Raw genomic sequence first — 22,486 nt, forward strand, 5'->3', positions numbered from 1 at the left:
ATTTCCTTCTATATTCAACACACTTAACAATACTGTGACTCCACATTCACCACTATAATCTTACTTCATTGTCCCTTGAGGTTATTTTATGTCTAATTTGTTTTTGATTTCTAAAAAAATAAATAGCTAAACATGTCTGACCTTTGCTTGTCAGCGTGTTTTGTGTCTCTCCAAAGTGTACTTGACGTGAGTCCCTACACTTGTCTTCATATAATAAAAACAGAGGTCCCACGCGTCACCTCCATCACAGCCAACAGAGGGCGACATTTCACTTAGCAGGTGTTTCTGACTGACCGGAACCTTTCACAGTTTTGTTTGCACTCGTTTTGCTTCAACGTGACACTTCCTTCCACTTCCGGGCCGCAGGTCACAAAACACATGTGATACCTGAAGGAAACAGGCATTGAGTGGCAGCAGGGATTTAATTATCAGGTATTACGAGAAACATTTTATATTTTTTCCTGCCGCTTTGGTGTAACTGTGGTCGCTGCCGGGTTTTCTTTCTGCAACTGTTTTTCCAGCTGTTAGCCAGTTTGTTAGCAAGCCTGTCTGTTAGCCTATTTGTAGCCTCATGTGTTTCACATTCACGCATCTCACTGGACAACACTTGTTTTTTTTCTCAAACTTAATCAACCGGAGATTATATAAAATCTCCTAAAGGTCATTTAAAAGCATTAGTTCTTATTTTCAGTTAACTGAACGCCAATATTTAGCTGTTTATGCTAGCATTAGCAGTGCAGCTTTAAAAACATCAATGAGGGGATTGGTCTTTTACTCTAATTGCTTTTCTTTTTATGCTGTAGTGACCAAAATATGTTTTTAATTTCAATATATACGAGTATTATTGGTAAAAAATAAAAGGTCCAACCCAAATTTGGATGGTTATAAACAGTTTTGTAAACCTATAAACAATATATGTATGAATCATTTAGTGTTTAATATTATATTTGACAAAATATTTTTAATTAATGCATTGACACAGTTATCAGATTATTATATTTGACTATATTGTTGAATTACATAAAATTTGACCAAGAGTAGAGTAATTCTGGTTCATTTTGCAGAACGAAGGACATCATATTAGTGAGGAAAGAGGATAAACATTTGAAGGTTTTCCAGGTTCTTTAACTATTTCTTCACACTTATTTGAATATTTTATTCCACTAAACTTTTTCAATTAAGTGATTCCAAAAATAATTCTCTCCATATTGTGTATTTTGTTTTTCTGAATGAGTGAGATCTGTACTGGATTTGAATGGTTTGTAGTTTTAAAGCCTTAATAACGACATCTAGTGAATGGCTTTCATTCCAAATAGAGAGAGAAGGTCTGATTCAGCATGACTCATTAAATGTACAAAGAACAAGATAGAGGTACAAGTGGATATGGAGGGGCTGACATTTAAGGAATATAGATTTGTTTTTTAGCAAAATGAATTTATTCAATATTTTCATTTTAACAGAAAGTAGAATCTGTCATTTCACTGACGTCTTTCCCCTCCAGTGTCTCCATGTATCAGGATGTTTATTTTGTCTTGACACCTACCACACATGACATTCAACTTGCGTCTGTGCTTCACAGTGGACAGAATGGATGGGAAAGTTAAGAAACAGAAGCAGCACCAGCAGAAGCACAGTGGACCAAAGGCAGAGAAGAAGAAGGCTAAGAAGGAGAGAGGCTCGGCGGAGGAGGATGAACGGAAACGCAACCCTAAAGCCTTCGCGGTTCAGTCCGCTACGCGAATGGCCAAAACCTTCCACAGGTCAGAACTTTTGATTTTCAGATCACCTGCTGTAATACAAAAAATAAGTTTCACTAACTATTGTGTTGTTTCCGATATTCTTCTTCAGGGCCCAGGACATAAAAACCAGAAAACACCACATCCCTCTTGTAGACCGGACTCCCCTGAAACCCCCTCCTGTTGTGATTGTCGTTGTTGGTCCGCCAAAGGTGGGAAAAAGCACTCTGATCCGCTGCCTGATCAAAAACTTCACAAGGCAGAAGCTTGGGGACATATGTGGACCTGTAACCATCGTCTCTGGTGAGTTTGGCCTCTGTGTAGATCATGTTGCATTAATGAGCATATTCTCATTATTACTGTGATCATCTCAGTGCGGTGGATTGGCTGTGGTGTGGTGTGTGGAAGATACAAAATTAGCAACAGAATATTTATTGGGTTGAGTTGTGCATTTTGGAGCATTGTCACATCATACTGGAACTGTCAGGCTTGCAAAACTTATAATATTTAAAATCCGCTGCCCTCACTACATAGCTATGCAGCGGCCTAAACACTCTCCCATGAAGAACCCAAGACAGGAGCTGACTTTAGATGTTTTATTGGAAGCCGTGTAAAACTGTTAAACAATACAGAGGAAATACAAAATTACTCTTAATATACAGTTACAGCAAATGACTTAAAGAATAACACAGCAAGCATGACTGAATGAATACAGACACATTACGAGAAATACGTCTAAATAGACATCCCCAAAATACTCTTTTGCTGCTCTAACAACTAAATGGTACTAACAAATGATCCAAGTATCCGAGACAATCACATAAACTTACAGATTATGCTTCCTGCAGAGCACCGTGAAACAGATAGATCAGGCTCGAGGGACAGCTTGAAAATGGACGATTCAAAGCTGAGAACTTTATTAAGCACCTGCGCTCTACGTGAACGAGGCCACTGGACGGCTCTTCTCAAACTTTACCCTCCTGTTGTCCTGCGGGTCAAAATTGACCCATTTTAAAGTTTGAAAATGTGGAGAAAAAAAATATATTTTCATAGTGAAACTTCTGATGTCCACATTTTCAACATTTTTGAACATGTTTTGGTGGGAAAAAATCAATGTTAAAAATGTTTCTTAAGAACATTCACAAAAAAATCAATTAATTGATGGATATTTTTGTGAATGTTCTCAAAGAAAATATTAGAAGTTTTATTGATATATATGTAATATCTTTAGATATTTTATTTTAGGATTTTTTTTGGAAGATTGTTACTCATTTTTTAAAATATTTACAGGAATTTTCTTGCTAAATTTGTTTTTGTTTTTTATTTAAATAAAATTTTTAAGGGGAACTTTTAAGGAATTATTGGAATTTTCTTCCTGAAGGTTTTGCAAATTTTCAGAAATCTGGGGATTTTTTTTGCAGAATTTTTTGGATTTTTTTCAGACAAGTAAACAATATTTTTTGGTGCCTGTAAATGAAGACAGCAGGAGGGTTAATCATGTAAAGGCTTACACTGTTTATGTAGGAGAGTCACAACATATATTATGTTCAGACCTGGTCTAAGATAAATAGTCGACAGTGCAGCTTCTTCATAGTCTGTGTAAGAAAACAGAAATGGATGCAAACCCAACTCCTGTCACTGCTAGTATATAGTGGATAACATCTAACCTTTAAACATTTGAGAATGTTTTAATGACTAATATTGATTTATTGTATAAAAACCAATCTTGCACCACAGTAGTTTTTAATGACCTCCTGTGTCGGTTCAGAGTTAACAAGAGTCTTTAGTAGGGAGGATTGTTACAGTTCAGTTCCCAGAGTTTGGTCACAACTCTGTCAGTAAAGGCCAACAGGATGTGGACAAAAAGAGAGTCAGAGTTTAACCCTTAAGAACCCACAGTGATACCAGTGTAACAAGCACTTTGAGTGCCCCAGTCTCTTCCTTGTAAAGCTTTATGTCTGACCTTAACTCATTAAGTCCTTCAAGGAAAAATGGCTCTGGGTTCTAATGGGTTAAATCATTTTCTATTGAGTCTGGCTGAAGGACTCTCACATTTACAGTCGCTGAGCAGAGATTCTACAATTCTACAGTTTCATTCAGCACACGTTTTTATCCAAAGCAACGTACATCTGAGAGTAGATACGACACAAGCAAGGACCAAGACAAGGGAAAACAAGCTGGATGAGATCCATAACGTGAGTTCAAGAGTCATAGTAAGACTGTAGCATCTACAGGCAGTAGACGTACTAGAGATGTCTGCTGATATCAGCCAGCAAGAGTCTGATCCCTGGTGGTAATTCTACTGTTGTCAGTTTTATTTAGGCTAACGTTTCATCATATCTGTTAGAACTCATCAAGGCTGACAGCAGCCTTTTCTGTCTGCAGCTTGATGGCCTCAGCCCAAAGACTGCAGATAAGTATTTAACACAAATAAATGAACGGCCACAGAGGGAAAGAACAACTGGTTAATGGCACTGCAGGAAATAATTCATGTTTTTATTAGCACCAGTTTGCATTTAGCCCTGATGCTAATGCTACGTTATTTATTTGAGTATGATAAATACCTGATATGACTGAGCAGTGTTCTGTGTTTTTCAGGCAAGAAGCATCGTCTGACTTTTGTGGAGTGCAACAACGACATAAACACAATGATCGATCTCGCCAAGGTTGCTGACCTGGTATGTTTTTCATTTCTCTGTAAAAATAGTGTGTTTAAAAATGAATGAATGCACTTGTAAGAATGAAATGTGAAGCATTATGTTTCTCTGTGTGTGTGTCTGCTGTCAGCTTTACAGAAGAAATAGCTTTAAACCTCATAATTCGTATGTAAATGTAAAAGACTGATAGTTAAAGGACGTTTAAGCTGTTGATTTGAATAGAGGGAATGATGGAATATTGTTAATTAAATGAAATGAATTGAAATTGAACCCTTTTTGTTTTTCTTCTGTCTTCAGGTTCTGATGTTGATCGATGCCAGCTTTGGCTTTGAGATGGAGACGTTTGAGTTTCTGAACATCTGTCAGGTCCACGGTTTCCCTCGTATCATGGGTGTCTTAACCCACCTGGACTCATTCAAGAACAACAAAACACTGAGGAAGACAAAGAAAAACCTCAAACATCGCTTCTGGACAGAGGTGTACCAGGTAAATATGGATGCATTGTTTCTCTTAAAGAGTGTCCCGTTGCTCCTACTCAGAATCTTGAACATTGAGAGATTTTTTTACCTGTTTTGTTTGAACCAGGGAGCCAAGCTCTTCTACCTGTCTGGTATGGTGTACGGTGAATATCAGACTCAGGAGGTGAAGAACCTCGGGCGCTTCATCTCCGTCATGAAGTTCCGTCCTCTGGTGTGGCAGACCTCCCACCCTTATGTGCTGGTTGACCGGTGAGTTGTAACCAGAGGTTGCAGCATGAAGCGTTATTGTTGAAATATCCACATGACTTCCATTCATCTGGAACACACTGTCAACGTATTCAGCTTGTAGCAGCAGTGGAGTGTCTGTCTGACTGTTGTTGTTTAGACTGTGTAATGCTGTGGATCGTTAATGTAATATATTTGTCAGTGGACAATGACCATGTTGACAGAAGTACGTCGTAATTACAGCATTTCCCTCAAACCGTGAAACGTCACTGCATGTGTAGCCGTTCAACAACGTTTGCGTACAGTAACCATGCAAGTGCTGTTCTTGACTTTGCAAGCCTACATGGTGATCCAGAAACAAATGATCAAACTGTTAGCAGCTACCTGTCTTCATCATAGTCACAGGCAATGGCGACTACGTTTGAGAAGACAGGTAATTGTCAGAGAAGAGATGTTTTGATACTTAACAGTGGTGTGTTAGCGTTAGCTTGGATTTGGCGTCCATATTTACTATTTTTTAAAACACTAACACTAAACACTACCAGTACTACCACTACTCGCTTTGCTGTTTAAAAATGGCACTTCTGTTTTTTCACCGTTAATCGTTGGTCACCATAACCCCGCCCCCAGCCCGGCATGTACTTGGTTCTTAATTCTGTCCCAGCAAAGAGCTGGTGCTTGCTAAGCACTAGTTTTTGGAGCCGGAGCTCAGGTGGTGGAAACACAAAGAACTGGTGATCAGTCAGGCACTGGAACCAGCCTGGTCCTGTTCAATAAAGAATGCAAACATTCATCTTGTGAATATAATATATTGAGAACATAATATTGTGTAAATTAGCAAACTTCTAGTTATCTAAAATATATTTTCTGACATGCATGTCTTTTGTAAATTAATTGATTTACAGTTAATTATTACCATCTTTATCATTTTTTGCTAACATTTTTTTAAAATCATAGTTGTGAGGCTATATGTGGAACATCTAGTTTGCCCATGCATAACCTTCAAAACAAGCATCAATACTTTATCTAGAAACTGTTATCAATAAATAGAAAAATAACAGAAATGTTCCAAAAACAAACAACACAAAAGGAAGCGCTATGTGTGATTATGTTTCAGCCAGGATCACTAAGTTGGAACAAAGTCCTCCTATTTATGTATAAAAGCAGATCAAATTATTTTCATATGTAGTATATTGGTGGTTATTGCTTCAAGCCACTGCTTCACTGGACTTGTTTCTTCTATCAGAGCATTAGCTATCTTCATGGAATTGGTTCCTCTTGTCAGAACGTCAGTCATTAGAAAGATCTCAACATGACAAGTGAAACATTCATAGCTGATTGTATGACGTCCCTGAGCAGTGAAATAGTGCGACACCAAACAGTTACTGACCGTTTGTCCTCCTTCCTGCAGAATGGAGGACTTGACAGACCCTGACAAGATCAGGACGGACCCCAAGTGTGACCGGACTGTGTCTCTGTACGGCTACCTGAGAGGGACTCATTTAAAAAACAAAGGGCAGGTCCACATCGCAGGTACAGTTTCCTTAAAAGGCTTCTGCTGCACATTGTTCTCTCTAAAGCAGACAGACTCCACAAGAGCACTTAAGGAAGTTCTTTTGAAACATGTACAATAATATGCTGTTTTTTTATATCTCGTCTGCAGGTGTAGGAGACTTTCAGCTGTCAGATGTGAACTTCCTGCCAGACCCGTGCCCACTGCCGGACGCTCAGAAGAAACGGGCACTGAACGAGAAAGAGCGTCTGCTGTACGCCCCCATGGCTGGAGTTGGAGGGGTCGTGTATGACAAAGATGCTGTTTATATTGACCTCCCAGCCAGCCACGTCAACCAGCAGCAGGTGTGTGCTCGTGAAGTGTAAACTAAGTCACAGATCAAGGCCAGAGTCTAAGACTGGACCGTGTTCAAACGTCTGAAAAGCTTCTTTAACACCCAAGGGTCGTACATGCTGCCTGGATTTTTTCATTTGACCTGTAAAGGAGTCAGAAATCATACTACGAGTGATTGCTTTTACCCTTTTTTTTTTCCAGAACAGCCTAAGCTTTCAATATCTGGCAATCTCTGACATAAACTATGTGTTTAGACGATTTAACAATAGTTTAAAGTGGAAAAAAGCAAAAAGCTGACTTGGATTTCTCAAGATTTTACTAAATTAGGAACTGGAGTTGAACATGAACAAAGTATTAGACAACAAAAATGTAAAATATGAACTACAATGAATATTTACAAAAGTTTTAATTTCATAATACTTGTAAAATGGGAGCTGCGCTGCTCCCGTTGGATTTTGTGATGTTGTTGCACGTGGTTCCTTGGACATACCATAATACCCCGTACAGTGCATCTTCTCTTCTTTCAGGAACCGTTTGAATTTACTCTCTAGCAAATGGTTGAGGACTTATGGTAATTTAAAGAGCGCTGGTAAAATGGGAGCAACACCGCTCCTGTGGGATTTAAAGGGTTAAAGATCTTCAAAAAATCACCAGGAGGGGGCAGTATTCAGAGGCAGCAGGGTTTATTGTCGACAAATACTCCAGGAGTGGTTCTTAGCAGTGACTAACAGAAAAACTGAAGTTACTGAGCTGTGCTTCGTCTTTTATGCTGTGAGAGTTGGTCATTGTTCCGCGCCTGTAGGGTGTATTATTGGAGTGACAGTTTTGACACCATTATACTTTTCTCAATCTATTGTTCAGATGATGTCAGGTTTTCATATTTCACCCCTAGATCTCACTTTACAGAGGACATTATGTCATGTTTTACAGAGAATATGTTCAAAGTTTATGCTCCACATCTTATCCTCATTATTTTATGATGGATTTCATGCATATTATTCTAGTATATGTTGAAGTTATAGTACCTTAACTTTGAGTACCCCACATCATTTCCTAAAAAGCATGTGATCATGTGTGTGTCCTCCACAAACACACACAATACCATCAAAACATCAGTGACTAGAATATTCATCTTTATTTATTTTATACTCGTTTTAACTCTGGTCCTCAGTCTGACAACATTTGCCGTAATTATATCACCTTTTACTTTAAAATATTACACTGTCCATGTGCTTGTGATGACGGTTTTCATTTAGCATCTGAAAGGTGGCTTTGAATCGCTTCTTCTTCCCCTGGTACAGGAGGAGGTGCGGCCCACCACAGAGCTGGTCCAGTCTCTCATCGACACTCATGCCACTCTGGATGCCAAGATGGCTGCCAGTAAGGTTTCTCTGTTCAGCGGCTCTGCAACCCTGGACCCTACAGACGTCAGCGAGCAGAGCAGGTATGGTCCTCAAAGCTCTTCATTTCGTTTACATGTGGGGGTCCAGAGAAATAAGATGTGCTCCGTTTGCACATCACCACAGGTAGTAATGAAGGCTGTTTTCATTGTAGCTTTGAATGCAGGTGTCAGTTTTTACAATTCAAAACTAGAATGAAAACAGCGCCCTCCTACCTGAACTCTCTCATTCAGGTCTACACTCCCTCCAGCTCACTACGCTCCTTCAGCTAAAGGTTCCTGATCTAACCACCACAACAGGGCTGTCCATAGCTAAACACCTCTCCTCTGTGGCTCCATGGTGGTGGAAGAAATTACTAAACTCTGTTCCATCTGCAGAGTCTCTCTCAGTCTTTAAGGAAAGACTAAAAACCAGCTCTTCACTGGACACCTTTGCACTAGACAGATTGGAAAAAATAAAAATTCCTGTTACACCTGCACTGCCTGTAGACGCCACCATCCTATTCTCACACCTGAACTTGTTTTATGACTCTTATCCAGGTTGTTTTCTCCTGACTAGATCCTTGCTGGTGTTCTATCTGCTCTCAGATGTGCGTCGCTTTGGGTTAAAGTATCTGCTAAATGAAAGTGCAGAGCTTTAGGATACACAATGGATAGACTGTTTGGACAGTTTGCCCTCGTAGTGCCAGAAATGTGTTCCAAAGATGTGAGGTTATTTAGAAACAGCGTTGCTTCCATCAGAGAGCACTGACAGCATTTTAAATTTAACCGCATTTTAGTGCATTTAACAACAGGACTTATTATCTCTGATGGTTCTTTAGTGTTAAAACAAGAGGACAAGCAGAATATCAAGGTGCTTAAGTGCAAACAGATGACAATAATAAACAGTGAGAACACTGAAGTGAAGAGAATTAAAAAAGAAGCTTCCAAGTTAGAAGGAAGGTGGTGAAATAGGTCAGTAATTTGATGGTTCTTTGAAAAGAAAAGCAAAAAAAAATGTAAATAAGTTCAACTGCAGAGAATAAGAAAGGAGTACAGCCTGGTGTTTGACCGAAACAAAAAACTTTCCTTTTTTTTGTGTTTCTTAGCGAACAGGAGGGACTTCGAGAGAAATCTGTCTGGGATCCCAAGACCCAGAGAGAGAGGAGGAAGGTCCTCTTCACTGAGGAGGAGGAGGAGGAGGAGGAGGAGGAGGATGCCAGTGGATCTAGTGATGATGAGGCTGATGAAAGCGAAGAAGAGGAGGATAAAAACGAGGATGACTTGTCCACATTTCTCAAAGAGGCACGACTCGAATCCACAAAAGCCGCAGCAGGTGGAGGTCCACCGGTGAAGAAACAGAAGCTGGAGGAGAAGGAAGGAGGAGGAGGAGAGACGGAGGAGCTGGCGTTCGCAGACAGCGAGGACGAGCTGGAGAACAGCTCAGAGGAGAGCGAATCAGAGGGTGAGGCTGGGAGAGCACGAGACTCTGGACACTGTTCTGAAGAGGAGGAGGAGGAAGGAAGTGACGATGAAGAAGAGGAAGATGATGAAGAAGATGAATCCATGGAAGAGGAGGGGAGTGCAGCTGATGGCGTGGTGAAGAGTGAAGAAGAAGAAGAACAAGGTATCATTTTTCTTTGAGTTCACGTTCAGTTTTGTTTTCATCTTTCATACCGATTTCAATAACTCTGTCATATGTTGTATAAAAATCAAACATCAGTCATTTTTTTCAGTTTTTACATTTTTCAGTTTGAATCTTTATGCCAGAAGCTCTGTTTGTTTTTGCTTTAATTATGTTGGCTTTACTTGGACAGAACTGTGCTCCAAAAAGTTCATTCCTGACCTGGGTTTAGAAAACAGTCTCATTCATGAGGTCTGTTTAGCTCAGAAGTGTCAAACATACGGCCCGTGGGCCAAAACCGGCCCAGCAGAGGGTTCAGTCCGACAACATTAATTGCAATTTTTACAATAAACCTCAAATAAAAGCTGCTATTTTCTATTTGTCCTCTGTACCGCCACAACCATCATTTGGGTCACTGTATAACTGAGGGACTGCTGAAGTCCATGGGATGCATCTTGCATACATTTTTATTTAAAGTAACACAAAGTAATGTTTTTTATGTTCATTCATTGTTAGCACTACCAGAGCATTTGTTGGAGCTTCCTGGTGAGCAGGAATGTCAAGTGTCCATATTGTCTGAATGTGTCGGTGATACTGAAGGTGTCAGAGCAACTTGAGCTTCACTGATTTTTGTGTTTCCTCCTTGAATTTGCTTCACCTCTCTTCTGTTTGTTTCTACAGGGGCTCTGAGGTGGAAGGAGGGTCTGCAGCAGAAAGCATCAGAAGCGTTTCTACGGCAACAAGAAGCAGCCCCCAATCTGAGGAAGCTGGTTTATGGTTCAGGTATCCCTCAGCTCCAGTTGAATGCACACACATTTACAGTTGGGTGCTGTTAAAGTAAAATGAGGATGTTTTTAATTCAATTAACTGCATAGGGAGTGCAGCAAACATGACATCAGTTCTTTAGGTACAGCCGCAGTTACTTGTTGAAGGTACTTGGAAGGTTGGTTGTCCCAGTCAGTACCTTCATGTGATCCCAGACTGACTCCATGACGTTTAGATCAGGGCTCTATTGCAGGACTCCTTGTTCCTTTTGTGGTTCTTCATAGTGCTTACTGACTCTGGCTAGATGCTCTGGTTCAGTGTTCTGCTGCAGAAGGAACTGGGAAAACTGAATCCTCTCTGATTCTGCTGTTCTTAGAAAGTGCTTTCCATTAAAGATAAAAGATTTAACTTATAAATTTACATGGGAAAATAAAGAAAAAAGTGTGAGCAGTAATCTCAGAGCATTTGAAATGTTAACATCAAGTCCTTAGAATAACAGAAAAAGCTAACTGCCTCGTTTGAGCAATCCTTGGCTACAGGCGAGAGTAGAAATTCCACTTTAATCTATAACAGAACCAGCATCCCACTGGTTCCTGCCAGTTCTGAAGGAAAGTCAGCTTAGTTTACTTGACTTACAGCTGCATTTATAGCCCTCAAATGTTGTAAAAGGGTTCATTACTGTGTGGATGAAGCACTTTGGATACAGAATATATGTTAAAAATGTATTTTTAAAAATATACTTTAGGGATAATTAACATAAAAAATACACTGACATGAGCAAAAGTTGTGAAGCAAAACAACTAGCTGTCCTAGTAACTAACAGAAGCTACCTATTTACAGCAGGCATTTTGGTGAATATGAATATTCTAAATATAAAAGTTAGCAGTGTGTATGGTTGAGATTTCATGTGTGACAATCCCTGGTCCTCTGTGTTCTGCAGTTGTCGAGGCAGATGATTCAGAGGAGGAGGAGGAGGAGCTGGGAGGACTGTTTAGAGTCAGCCGTCCTCAGAAGAGCAAAAAGTTTCAGGCCAACGCTCGGGACTGCTCCCGTTTCAACCCCGACTCCTCCCACAACTGGGACCTGGAGGAGGTACTGTAGTTCCTTCCACACTATTAATAATCAGACAGCTGATGTTCTTGGAGTGTCTGTACTGCTGATCTGACAATAAATTGAACAAAATACATATATGTATTGAAATGAAGCTTTAGTGTGTTGATTTGTGTTCTTTTTTAGATGTTAAACTCCATCAGGGATTGTTTTGTCACTGGAAAGTGGGAGGAAGGTCAGGATGCAGCCACACTGCTGAAGGAGGACGGTAAGAGGACTTTAGAAAGGAGAAACTGATATCTGACTTTTAGTTGAGAACTACTAATTCTGTTCACTGTAGAATTTAAAAATACACGAATAAGGAGTCACTTTGAGTTGAAGTAGTTTCAGGTAAATGCATTTTAATTATGGTTTGGGACTAATTAAATGCACTTATGGATTTCACTGTTGTAAAATAATGTGTCAGAATCATTTAATCTCTGTATGTGGTTGTTTTGCTTTGTTTAGAGGAGCTTTATGGTGACTTTGAAGATTTGGAAACGGGAGAAATTCACAAGGGCCAAACTGGACAGCAGGATGAAGCTGAGGTACGAGATCTGATAGTTTGATTTCAGCATTACTGTGGATTCACTGTTAGAATAAACAGTGTTTGACTTGCACTGTCACAAGACAAAAATCTGCAACACTGTGCAGAAGTGTTGATCTCTAAAAGTGAATGGTGTCATCATTGATAATACTTTCAATTAGAAATCTACTGATTAAATACTTTTAAATCAGCCCACCTATATTATCGACCTGATACTGGCATAAAAATGTAATATCGGTCAGTATCGTTATTGTGTTTTTTTTGGTTTTGCCTGTCATGAATATTGAAAAAATATTTCCTGGATTTCACCGGCACTTACCAGCTCATAGAAGGAGAGAGCTAGGTGGAGTGTGAACTATTGTTTGAGACAATTAAAAAAAAAAAAAAAAAAAAAAAAAAAATATATATATATATATATATATGGCATAAATATGGCCTTTTTTCCATAACTTAAACTGAAGTAGTTTTCTTATTTTGCACAATGTTTACATTTGGAGAGCCTTGTTGCATTTCAGAATGCATCCAATGCGACATCACAATAAAATTAGACATGATGTGTTAATTCCATGACAGGAAATACGTGATGTTCCCTAAAATTATCGTGTATGTAATCAGTCTCTGTTGATATTGGAATTGGAAATTGAGCATTGGACAATATCGGCATATCGGTTATTGGCCAAAAAGCCAATATCAGACATCCCTAGTTTTAATAGTTTTTAGTAGTTGCATGCAGTAATGAGAGATAAAAAAATCCATACAAAAAACAAAGTTATTTTGTGAAACGTCTCCCTCAGTGGCCTAAAACTGTGTCCCAGTCCTTTATGTTCATGATCGGTCACTGCATTATCTATAATAAAGCTATGATGTAACAGTGCATGAGTACAGTGCAGTCTCAGGATAATTTAGTGTTTTTTTTTATTGTGCTACCTCCTCTCTAAGAGACTGGCTTCATTAGCTATGAGAAGATCTTGTGCTTTACATTAATAGAGGGTGTTTACCTCCATATCGGGTGAACAGTGAAGGAGCCATGTCCTTCTTACTGTTAGGTCTTATGCAGTTACACATGTGGATGTAAACTCCCTCAAGTTTAAAACCAGCAGTCATTGCAGATTCCTGTGTGCTGGAATATCAAACCATCCACATACCTGACAGAATGCACTGTGTGTTGGAATAGATGAATAAAGGAGCTAATTGGAACACATACTGTTGTTTACTGTGATTCGTTTGAGCTGTTATGCTGTAAATATGACGAGATATTAGCATGTAAAGCATACGTCATTTAAATAGCCACATTTTCCTGAAAGCAAAGTTTGGTTAAAGAAAAACACTAAAAACTAATTTCTGTGTGTCATTTATAAAACAGTGCTGTCAAATAAATACGATTTTTAATCAGATTAATCACAGGGTTGATGTGGATTAATTTAGATTAGTCATGATTAAATCTAATTCATTTTTAATCTGTATTAATCACTTTTCATTTTGCATTCACTTGGAAGTCTGAATCTTTGTTTTTCCGCCTCCAGTTTGTACGCTGCAGTTTCAAGGTGGAGATACTCAGCCGTGGTGTTCGCTGCTCATTTCTACCATGATGTGTCTTCTAGTGTCAGCTGATTAACACCTTTACTTTTCATAATTTAGTGCTGATTGTGCTGTGCTCCTTGTGACCTGCAGGATAGTGAGAACGATGAAGATGATGGTGATGAAGGAGAAGAGAGCCTGGTGAAGGTGGATGATGAGGAGGTCCAGAAGAACAAGCGTTTGGAGAAGAAACGGAGGCTGAAGGAGCGATTTGATGCAGAGTACGATGACGGAGACGCCACTTACTTTGATGACTTGAAGGAGGAGATGCAGAAGCAGGCTGAGGTTTCTACAAATGTCTTTCTTAACTTCTGTTTTCATGTTTTTAGATTGATTGATTTCTTTTATTAGATTCGTTTCCTTCACTCTGTCCACAGCTGAACAGAGCAGAGTTTGAGGACGTGGACGATGAAACCAGAGTGCAGTATGAAGGTTTCCGGCCAGGAATGTATGTCAGATTAGAGATCTCCCCGTTACCCTGTGAGTTTGTGACCAACTTTGACCCCCATTACCCCGTCGTCCTGGGAGGCCTGGGCTCCAATGAAGGCAACGTAGGATATCTGCAAGTAAGTAGCCATGAGAGCAGACTTTACACCTATTAGACACAGTTAGAACATCAATCTGTAATATGTTTTCGACTACACATACATACTGAACCAATTAAAAGTGAGGACACACCTACTTTTTAGGAGTTTAGGAGTTTTTATGTTTTATTTTACCAAAGATATTTGAACTATGATGTCACTCATGTGGACTTTTGTAATGAAACAAAACAAATATAGTTTTGATACTAGACATATACTGTATCTCTTCATACTTTTTAAATATTCATGTTCAGCTAACTATTTTATTCATTGACTTCACAGCTAAATTGAAATGTTTGGAAGCAGAGTGATCTTTTTTTTTTAAAATTTGTCTGCATTTATTCTCATTGTTTAACTCTCACATTTTATGAGACTGATGCATGTTTTAGTCTTGCAGCCAAATGTTTTAATATTTAGTGCATGTGTGTGACCATCACCAGCCCTCCCTGAAAGCTAAGCTGACATCCTTTATTAGAATTCCCTGTTACGAGCCAGGGAGGGCAGTGTGATCTAACTTTCTGCAGTTTTTGGGGAAAATTGGTTCAAATTTTTGTGCTTTCCAGAATGGTCTAACATTCCACTGTAACGCTACATCTGGGCTGTGGGTTAGATCAGTTTGCCACTAAAATCTAGATCATAAAATATTAACGAAATTACTGTATGTAAAACTCATTTTTTTGTGGGTTAGACCGCTCTGCTTCCAGGCCCCTCAATTATGAACTTGTTTTTATGCCCACTCACTGGTGGCATGTGGTCTCAAACTTACAGTGCAGAACCTTTGTCTTCCCCTTCTGGCAGTTACCGTCCTTCTGCTGTAGTATCACTGAGTTTCTTTTTAATCTGAAGCATCAGAATTTTTTTCTCAGATGCTTCCTAGAATTTCCTGTACAGGCCTCTCCATAGTCCTAGATCATCTGACTCCTACGGTTGCTCTTCAGCTCTGGCAAAATCTCAAAATACAATGATTTCATCACATAGAAATAAACCTGTTAACCCCAAATAATGACACTGTGAACTTAAAGTCCTAAGATCGTGTCGTAAAATGAAATTGTAGCAGCTATGGCTGCTTCTGGCTCCTGCACTTGTCAGACGGTAATGTCAGCTACACTTTGCTTTTTGTGACTTAACTGCATCTTGGCAGCTTTTGTTCTGTCATGGGAAATGACAATAATACGTTTCTTCCTGTTTTATCTTTATAACTTTATAAGAAGGAGTAAGCACATCTCTAAAGCTGTGTGTCTCTGTCAGATGCGACTGAAGAAACATCGCTGGTATGAACGTATCCTGAAGACGCGGGACCCCCTCATCCTGTCCTTAGGCTGGCGGCGCTTCCAGACCATCCCTCTCTATCACATCGAGGATCACAACGGACGCCACCGGCTGCTCAAATACACGCCGCAGCACATGCACTGTGGAGCGTCCATCTGGGGTGAGGCTCACTGACGGCGTAGTGTCTGCTGGTGTCTGGTTACTGGGTCTTATTTCTGTAGGTTTGTGAATAGCTTTGCATAATATTAGGGTTCAGGCTTCTAATGAGAGTTTCCAATTGGGCTCATTGAAGGTTGAAGATTCTGTCATGATGCAGTGCTGTGATACTCTCAGTCGCTTTAACATGTACAGACACATTTTCTCAGAGAAAGTCAGTGGTGAGCCAGCGCACATCAGAAAGTCTGTGTTTGTAAATGATTAAAAGCATGGCGCAGACTGAGGGGAGCACATTTACTGTGTTGAGTAGTCTGTCTGTTTTTAAATTAAAACAGTATCTTTGTGGTCTAACAGCTAAAATAACGTTAATGAGTGGCAGACAGGATAGAACAGTCCTAAGCATGTGCACACAACGTCAGCTAAGCAGACTGTAAATATGCTCCCACAAGAGGTGATTTATCGACCAAAGAGGTTCACATATAGACTTTACTGAAGTCTAGCATGCTATTATGTGCATGAATGCTGCTTCCTTTACAATGACTCTTTAATTGAAGAAATGATCAGACGTTTTCTAAAAAGTGCCTTGTATTCATGCATTAATGGTTTAAATCTATGCTGATAATAAGCATCATTCTGTCTCCCTTTGTCTGACTGCAGGTCCGATCACACCACAGGGCACCGGCTTTCTGGCTGTGCAGTCGGTAGCAGGAACTAAAGTAAGTTTTAGTTCCATGAATTACTGCAGGTCAGCTCAGTATTTACTGTTAATGAGGCATATATCATGTAATAATACTGAAAACAGTGAGAACGTTGTAGAGTGAGACACAAAAAAGTGGCCTCGTTGTTGATCATTTTCTCATGTTTTATTTACTTTTCCTAAATGATTTACCTGATATTGATTAAGAACCCTTGGGAAAGTATCTCATTGACTCCTAACTGCCAGTTTTCTCTATCCCAGGTTAATTTCCGTATCGCTGCCACAGGCGTCATCCTGGACCTGGATAAATCAGTGACGATAGTAAAAAAGCTCAAATTGATTGGTTACCCTTACAAGATCTTTAAGAACACCTGCTTCGTGAAGGTAAGAAAAGTCTGTTTGATCTGCGGCTCACATTTGATGACTGAAAGATGTCAAAATCCACGTTAGACAGATTTAAAATGCTCTAGCTTTGAGACTACTTTTCTACCTCTCACAAGAGAAAGTTATCTTGGAATAAATGACAATCATACAGGTCAACAAAAATATACACACACGCATCCTATTCAATATTGCTGTGAGTGTAGCTTTGCAGGGCAGTGGGGGTTTTGGTTGTGCTTTTATATTCGATGATGTTTTTCATTCATAGAGCAGGCCAGTGTGAGATAGAAGTTGTGTAATAATAAAACAACCTTGTGAGGAGTGTGTTTTCGCTGACGTCTCTCCGTGTTCACAGGGCATGTTCAACACGGTGCTGGAGGTCGCTAAGTTTGAAGGCGCTTCTGTACGAACGGTGTCAGGAATCAGAGGTCAGATTAAGAAGGCGCTGTCTGCACCTCCAGGAGCTTACAGAGCCACGTTTGAGGACCGACTGCTCATGAGCGGTGAGTTCTCCTGCTTACTGGGTGGACTGGGGTCTGTGAGGGGGGGCGACTGTCCACTGAAGTCAGAGCTCATAAAATATGACAGAAGAATTATTCAGTTTGAATTCTGTTTCAGCTTCAGCAGGTGGTCTTGACCTGAATGTACTGAGTTTGGCTGATTAGACATTTGTGTTAATGAGCAGTTGGACGGTTGTGCCTAATAAAGGGAGTGTATTTCTCAATAGTATCAGCTAATTGATTTTCACCTTACTATCTTTTGTTTAGTCTGCTTCTTCTTCTGTTTAGTGCAGCAGCCATAAATACATGTTACATTATAACCACCTAATGCATTTGTACATTTTGTGTAACTTAAGAACAGTCTCAAAACAATCCAGACATCGATGGAGAGCCACAAATAACTTTCAGCTGCTAAGTTGACATACAAATTTTGATACATGAGGTAAAAAAATAAGAGTTTCAGATACAAATGTAGCTTTACAGAAACAAACCGCTCATTATTTAGAGGAGAACCATGTCAGTCAGCTACTCCCTGCATTAGTGGAGTTTGTTGCTAAACAGCTTGAAGGAATTCCCAAAAATGCATACAAATGAGTGGAAATTTACAAATATATCTAAAAAAAACATGAACTTACATCCATCCATCCATCATCTATACACCACTCATAATCCTCATTAGGATGGCAGGAGGCTGGAGTCTATCCCAGCTGACTTAGAGTGAAGGCAGGAGACACCTGGACAGGTCAACAGTCTATCACAGAGCTACACATAGAGGCAAACAGGCACACTCACATTCACACTTTTAAACAATTTAGAATCACCAGTTAACCTCAGCATGTTTTTGGACTGTGGGAGGAAGCCGGAGTACCCGGAGAAAACCCACACATGCACAGGGAGAACATGCAGACTCCATGCAGAAAGATCCTACTTAACTTACGTCTCAGACTCTGTCCTGTGATTTGATGCTTAGTTTCCACATCAATAATGACGTCAGTTTAACAGATTGATAAGGTCAGCAGTGTTAATGATCCAGGTCTTCAGTGACCCACACTATATTACACTTCAGACTATTTCACTTATTTTATCCAATGAAGCCCTCATCTCCCTGGTATTCCTGTAGTAATAATGTTCTGATGTCAAACGAAAAAAAAGAGATGCCCCATTTCCAAAAGCTGACAGGAGTCAGTAAAAGTCTCTAGTTTGTCCAGAATCAGAACCATCTCAGCTAAAAAGGACTTCCACTAAAATGCTCATCATCTGTCAATCTGTGCTCCCCTACAGTGGGGTGGTGAGGGCACAACAACCACAAGTATGTTACTGCTGATTACTTTCTGTCTCTAATGTCTGTTGCTGTGTGACTGTGCTGTGCAGACATCGTGTTCCTGCGCTCCTGGTATCCAGTGTCTGTTCCTCAGCTCTACAACCCTGTTACTTCTCTGCTGCTGCCTGTGGGCCAGAAGGACAGCTGGTCGGGCATGAAGACACTGGGACAGCTCAAACATGACCGGGGCATCCGCAACAAACCCAATACTGACTCTCTGTACAAGGTAGAGTAGACTGAGCCTGACAGATCTCTGAACACCTAGAACAATGAGGGATTAAGAGTAGAGTAATGTACTTAGTGTTGTAAGGCTTAACGGCTTAATGTGAAGAAAGAAAGGAGGAAAAAAATATTCCCACATGACTTATGCACCTGAAGACTAAATTATATTACAAGGGATTAACACAGCTGTCGATGTGAAGTGGAAAAAAATATTGAACTTGTCCACTGTGGAATCATGAAGAGACACGGCAGTAACTCAATCTACAGTACTAGGAGTAAGCTTATTGTGAAGTTGTATTTGTGACTTTCACTTGAAATAACCTCAGTGCTGCTTCTATTTTTTGCGAGAAGAAAATGTTTTGAGCAGAAACACCATGAAACCTCACAGCAGTCATTATTGTAGAAAATAAAAAAGAATACAGGCATGGACTGCTGTCAGCAGAGATGAAAAGAAAACAAGGAAATCCCCAAGAATGTGAGAACTGAAATAGTTCGGTGCTGGAACAGTTCTTTACCTAATCTGTTATTCAGCTGAAAGAAAATGAATCAGTGATCATTTCAGCTTTTATCAAACAAGTCAAGCTTCTCCAAAGTGAGGGTTTGCTGTTTTATATCACAGTAAAGTGTAAAACTTTGATTCTACAGAAAAAAAAATAATCTAAAAAACATATTGGTTGCCATCCCAAAAAGTAGTTCATTGTAAACTTGTGTTGACAATAATGCATTACTGAATTGTGTTTGTTTAGTCCTATTTCTTTCATGGTTTTCTGTTCTTTTTTTTCTCCAATTTTATGACTGCGTCTGTCTGCTGTCATGTTCTGCTGCCAACCTAAATCCTGACCTGATCTCTCTTTGTTCTGTTAAAGCCCATATCCCGAGCCCAAAGGCACTTCAATCCCCTGCACATCCCCAATGAGCTGCAGAAGGCTCTGCCCTTCAAGAGCAAACCCAAACAGCAGCAGTGTAAAGGGAAGACGCCTAAAGACCTCCAGAGGCCCAGCGTGATCCGAGAGCCTCACGAGAGGAAGGTGAGCAAACCTGACTCTACAGTTTTTGTGCAGCAGTTGGTCAAGAGTCAGAATGTAGGACCTCCAGCAAATCAGCTCAGTTCGCTTTCATCTTTACGGCACCAAACTGTTCCACATGTCACCTCAAGGTACTTTGAATAATAAAGTCAATCCCTTTCAACATGATGAAGAGAAACCAAACAGTTTGCGTTTGAGCAAGCAGTTGGTCTCAGTAGGGATAAAAAAGTAGTTTTCAAAAGGAAGAAACTTCCAGAAGAACCAGAGTTTGGGTGAGCAGCTGTCAGGTTTGTGAGGCCATAAATTGGAAACATGGAGCTCAGGAGGTAGGTGTACCTTCAGAAAGGGATGGAGGGGGAAAAGCACCAGCTACAGTCAGTCAGTTGCATCTGACGGAATCAGCGACATGAATGAAGTTCTTCATCCAGCTCCTTCTGTCCAACACTGCAGTCAAAATGTATTTGCCTTCCAGACCAGTGTCGTCTTCTAGCACCTTCCTTAATGTTGTACTAATCTTGCCAGCCCTTCTGACAGCGCCAGGTTTCCATAACAACGACCAGCTGCTTCGTTGTGTCTCACCACATGTCCATCCAGGGCTAGTCTATGCTGCCTAATGATGGTTGACAAGCATGAATGTGGGCCGTATAGCGACTTGTTGGTGAGGTGCAATTTCCAGGTGTCTTGTATCATCCTCAGCCTTCTGGTATAAGTCCCATCAATTCTTTTTGAGTGTCTTCATTAGTGACCAGGAGTTGGATCCATAGAGCAAAATGGATTCCACTGACACCTTGAATACTCTCATTTTGACAATTCCCGTCCACCGGGTCCTCAGGTGGCGGATAGAGGAACCTGCCTCAGATATTAGGCTTGGCTGTGAAGAATAGTCCAGGATCAAATCACAGGTTGCCCTTTGGCAAGGCATAGCACCTGCCTGCAACCTGTGCAGGGTTCCACAAAGAGCCATTTGGAAAGCAGGAATAGTGATAGCATTGGTGGGTGAACATCAAAAGACAGGTTTCAGTCACTGATGCCTGTTTGTTAAGCAGACAAACTTTCAAAAATCAGCAGTTGGGAAACTCTGAACCCTTCAGTGGGGAACTGCTCCTGTGATAGTCACAGTATTTCTGCTACTGGAAATTCATGATGAATTCAGATTACAGCACCAGCTACAGCAGGGAGAAAGCACAAAGTTGGTGACATACAATATTGGGATACAAATCACAGATCTGTAATGAAACACAGTAGAGTTTTAGATCTCATAGTTGAAATGTCATAACTGACTGAAGTAATGGACAAAACTACATTTAGTAGGCTTCTTTAGCTAGAGAATGACCTTGGGTTAGTCTCTTAGAAACAATATAACATTGTCTCCTCCTGTTCTGATAGGTGATGGCCCTGCTCCACGCTCTGAGCACGGTCAAAAACTACAAGAGGAACAAGGCCCACACGATTCAGCACGCCAAACACAAAGTTTTCCTCCAGCAGAAGAAGAAAGAGGAGGAGGCCAAGCTAAAGAGACAGAAAGAGGCGCAGAAAAAGCTGTACCGTGTCATGGGCCAGTTGGACAAGAAGAAGCAGAGGTCCAGTCTGAAGGGGGCTTCACAGGACGACTGATTGACTCCAGATGGACTCTTTGAGGCAAACCTGTTTTTTCTGACTGAGACTCTTGTTATGCTCTTTGGAATGTGTTCCATAACAGTTTTTTACTGTATTGTGTTTTTTATAGTACTAATCTGAAAACTGATGTAAAGATGTTGGAACTTTTATCAATAAAACACAATCCAGAGCTAAATTTGTGATTTCACAGATGATCATATTTAGCTCTTTAAAAGTCCACTCCTTACCTCGAGCATCTAAAGTTTTTATATAATTGTTAATATAATAAGAGATTTTTTGGGTAAGTACATACAAATATGTTTTTCATTGGTGCACGTGTGTGATTTGTCATAAAACAATGCATTTATTTAGTTGTTGGAAAGGAAAACCTACTCGAGAGCCTCAAGTGGCCAGTTATCAGACATTATCCCAAGGTCAGGAATTTAGTTTCTGTTGGACTGTGTCGTGCTGCAGCGTATTAAAACTGTCGTATCATCAAAAATAAGCAGCGCAATATTCAACCAAGTCTTTTGGTGATGCAAATTCTGTCATTACATCAGCAATCTGTTATGCTTTGTCACTAATCACATAATATTTGAACACTCTGAATGTCCCAAACACCTGGATGTTACACAAAAAAACAGTATAGGCTCGTCTGCTGAAATGTGCAGCACTGCTACTGTTCTCTAGGCAAAGATAACAGTTTGTTTGCTTAGACTGTACTTAAGAGTGAAATGTACAGTCTTGTGAAGGCAGAATCTGACTGAGTCATACACCAAACTAAAATTATTCTAAAAGTACATCTTCAAAG

At 40.1% G+C, this 22,486-nt stretch overlaps 1 protein-coding gene across 1 annotated transcript; it reads left to right on the top strand.

Moving 5' to 3' along the window:
* Positions 1 to 320: 320 nt before the first annotated feature.
* Positions 321 to 21,915, top strand: bms1 (BMS1 ribosome biogenesis factor). Its single transcript, XM_051939815.1, has 23 exons — positions 321 to 432; positions 1,580 to 1,760; positions 1,849 to 2,039; positions 4,335 to 4,414; positions 4,691 to 4,879; positions 4,979 to 5,121; positions 6,509 to 6,630; positions 6,761 to 6,954; positions 8,245 to 8,387; positions 9,431 to 9,948; positions 10,627 to 10,728; positions 11,651 to 11,802; positions 11,947 to 12,028; positions 12,268 to 12,347; positions 14,018 to 14,209; positions 14,302 to 14,490; positions 15,757 to 15,937; positions 16,591 to 16,649; positions 16,892 to 17,014; positions 17,367 to 17,514; positions 18,883 to 19,058; positions 19,921 to 20,082; positions 21,466 to 21,915. The coding sequence occupies exons 2-23, from the start codon at positions 1,588 to 1,590 to the stop codon at positions 21,691 to 21,693; spliced, it is 3,627 nt and encodes a 1,208-aa protein (XP_051795775.1). The 5' UTR covers positions 321 to 432; positions 1,580 to 1,587; the 3' UTR covers positions 21,694 to 21,915.
* The last annotated feature ends 571 nt before the right edge of the window (positions 21,916 to 22,486 follow it).

This window comes from Acanthochromis polyacanthus, chromosome 19 (assembly GCF_021347895.1).
Source record: "Acanthochromis polyacanthus isolate Apoly-LR-REF ecotype Palm Island chromosome 19, KAUST_Apoly_ChrSc, whole genome shotgun sequence".
NCBI classification, from domain to species: Eukaryota; Metazoa; Chordata; class Actinopteri; family Pomacentridae; genus Acanthochromis; species Acanthochromis polyacanthus.